Source organism: Protobothrops mucrosquamatus, unplaced genomic scaffold (genome assembly GCF_001527695.2).
Source record: "Protobothrops mucrosquamatus isolate PMUCROS unplaced genomic scaffold, P.Mucros_1.0 scaffold3983, whole genome shotgun sequence".
In the NCBI taxonomy this organism is placed as follows: Eukaryota; Metazoa; Chordata; class Lepidosauria; order Squamata; family Viperidae; genus Protobothrops; species Protobothrops mucrosquamatus.
Window position 1 is genome coordinate 32,706 of NW_015389921.1, and position 2,822 is coordinate 35,527.

The window sequence follows — 2,822 nt, forward strand, 5'->3', positions numbered from 1 at the left end:
GGACTTCAACTCCCAGAATTCCTGAGCCAGCGTGGGGGAACTATGGCCCCTTCATGACTCGTGGACTTCAACTCCCAGAATTCCTGAGCCAGCGTGGGGGAACTACGGCCCCCTCATGACTGGTGGACTTCAACTCCCAGAATTCCTGAGCCAGCATGGGGAACTATGGCTCCCTTCATGACTCGTGGACTTCAACTCCCAGAATTCCTGAGCCAGCATGGCTCAGCTTGGAAACCTCTCCCTTTCCCCTCAGCGTGGCTGGCTCAGGAATTCTGGGAGTTGAAGTACACAAGTCATAAAAGAGCCAAGGTTGCCTACCCCTGGGCTAGTGGTTTAAGGCAGCGGGCTTGAAACTGGGAGACCCTGAGTTCAAATGGTCCCTCCTTAGGTATGAAAGCCGGCTGGGGGACTTTGGGCCAATCGCCAGGAGGCGGTGAGTTCTAGTCTCGCCTTAGATGAAAAAGCCAGCTGGGTGACCTTGGACCGGTCCCTCTCTCTCTCTCTCTCCGCCTAAGCCGCCTCACAGGACTGTTGTGGGGGAAATAGGAGGAGGCAGAAGGATTAGGAATGCCTGCCACCTTATTTGCAAAAATAATCAAGGTGGAATATAAATAAGAATAAAAATAAAATAAAATCAGAAAATGAAATAATAAAATAAAATAAATAAAAAATAAAATAAAAATAAATAAATAAAATAATAAAATAAATAAAAAATAAAATAAAGTAATAAAGTAATAAAATAAATATTAAAATAATATAAATAAAAATATAAAAAATATAAAAATAAAAAATAAAGTAAAATAGGATAGAATAATAAAATAAAATAAAAAGGAATAATAAAATAAAAAATATAAAATAAAATAAAATAATAAAATATAAAATAAAAAAGTAACAAGCAAAATAAATTAAATAATAAAATAAAAAATTAAATAATAAAATAAAATAGAATAGAATAATAAAATAAAATAAAATAGAATAAAATAAAAATAAAATAAAATAAAATAATAAAATAAAATAATAAAATAAAATAATAAAATAAAATAAAATAAAATATAAAATAAAACAAAAAGTAACAAACAAAATAAAATAAATAATAAAATAAAATAATAAAATAAAATAAAAAATAAATAAAATAACAATAAATAAAATAATAAAATAAAATAATAATAGATAAAATAATAAAATAAAATAATAAAGTAATAAATAAAATAAATATTAGAACAATATAAATAAATATATAAAATAATAAAATAAAATAAAAAATTAAAGAATAAAATAAAATAGAATAATAAAATAAAAAATAAAATAAAATAAAATAAAATAAAAAAATAAAATAAAATAATAAAATAAAGTAAAATAAAATAAAATAAATAAAATAAAATAAAATAAAATAAAATAAAATAAAATAAAATAAAATAAAATAATAAAATAAAATAAAATAAAATAAATAAAATAAAATAAAATAAAATAATAAAATAAAATAAAATAAAATAAAATAAAATAAAATAAAATAAAATAATAAAATAAAAATAATTAATTTTTTTTTAGCCCAAGGTCCCAGCTCGGCCTTCCAAGCTGAATCCCCCCCCAGTCCCAGCCCCGCACAGGGGGTCTTCTGAAGCCCACCGAGGGGGGTCCAGGGGAGGAGATCAAGAATTGCCCCCCCATGGAAGGCGGAGAAGGGAAAGGGGAACCTGGTCCTTCCCCCCGCCCCTCCCTCCCACCCCCAGCATCCCGCAAGAGGCAGAGAAGGCGGGGGGGGGGGCGCCGTGGCGCACAGTTCCGTCGGCTCCGCCTGCCTGGCTCTTCTCTTACCGGCTTCTCCTACCCTCTGGAGCTGCTCGGGCGATTCACTCCGATCCGGTCTAGAGGGAGCCCAAACCGCTTCTTGGGCAGCTGCACCGCTTTTCTGCAAGGAAGAGAGGCGTCAAGGAAGAGGACTCCGGGGGGAGGGGAGAGAGCTTCTTTCAGGCCTGGGGGGGACCCCCGCCGCACCCACCCCCTTCTTGCCAGCCAACAGAAGGGGACCTTGGGAGCTGAGGGTTGAACGGTGGGGTCCCTGGGGCTCTCTCGGTTGGGTGGGTTTCTCGCAGACGTTTCAGGACCCAACTAGGGAACCTTATCAGTGCTAGAAGGGAGGAGGAGGAGGAGGAGGAGGATTGTGGGGTCCTTGGTTCCCTCTGAGCCAGGTGGTTTCCTTGCAGACGTTTCATGACCCAACTAGGGAACATCATCAGTGCTAGAAGGGAGGGGGGGTTGCAAAGAGGAGGAGGAGATTAACCCCATTCCTAGCACTGATGGTGTTCCCTAGCTGGGTCATGAAACGTCTGTAAGAAAGCCACCAGGCTCAGAGAGAACCAAGGACCCCACAATCCTTTCTTTCTTTCTTTCTTTCTTTCTTTCTTTCTTTCTCTTTCTCTTTCTCTTTCTCTTTTTCTTTCTTTCTCTTTCTCTTTCTCTGTCTCTTTCTTTCTTTCTTTCTTTCTTTCTCTTCTTCTTCTTCTCCTCCTCCTCCTCTTCTCCTCCTCCTCCTCCTCTCCGCAAGCCCCCCTTCCCTTCCTCCCTTCTAGCACTGATGATATTACTTAGTTGGGTCATGAAAAGTCTGCAAGAAAACAGTCAAGCTCAGAGAGCACCAGGGACCCCACAGTTCTCCTCCTCCTCCTCTTCCTCCTCTTCCTCCCTACAAACCCCACTCGTGTACAACCCCCCCTATTTTCATCCCCCCCACCCAACACACCTCTAATGTCACCACATCTATCCACCCATCAGCGTGTTCAACAAACAAAGAAACATCATAGATCTTTATTATTCTTATTATT

General features: G+C 38.0%; 1 protein-coding gene across 1 annotated transcript in view; it reads right to left on the reverse strand.

The window, feature by feature from the left end:
* Nucleotides 1-1,824: 1,824 nt before the first annotated feature.
* Nucleotides 1,825-2,822, reverse strand: part of OSTN (osteocrin) — a gene marked incomplete at its 5' end in the record, with an annotated part of 4,512 nt that continues 3,514 nt past the window's right edge. Inside the window, one exon of the mRNA XM_015827828.1 lies at nucleotides 1,825-1,909. Coding sequence (XP_015683314.1) covers nucleotides 1,825-1,909 — 85 coding nt within the window. The remainder of the gene's footprint in view (nucleotides 1,910-2,822) is intronic.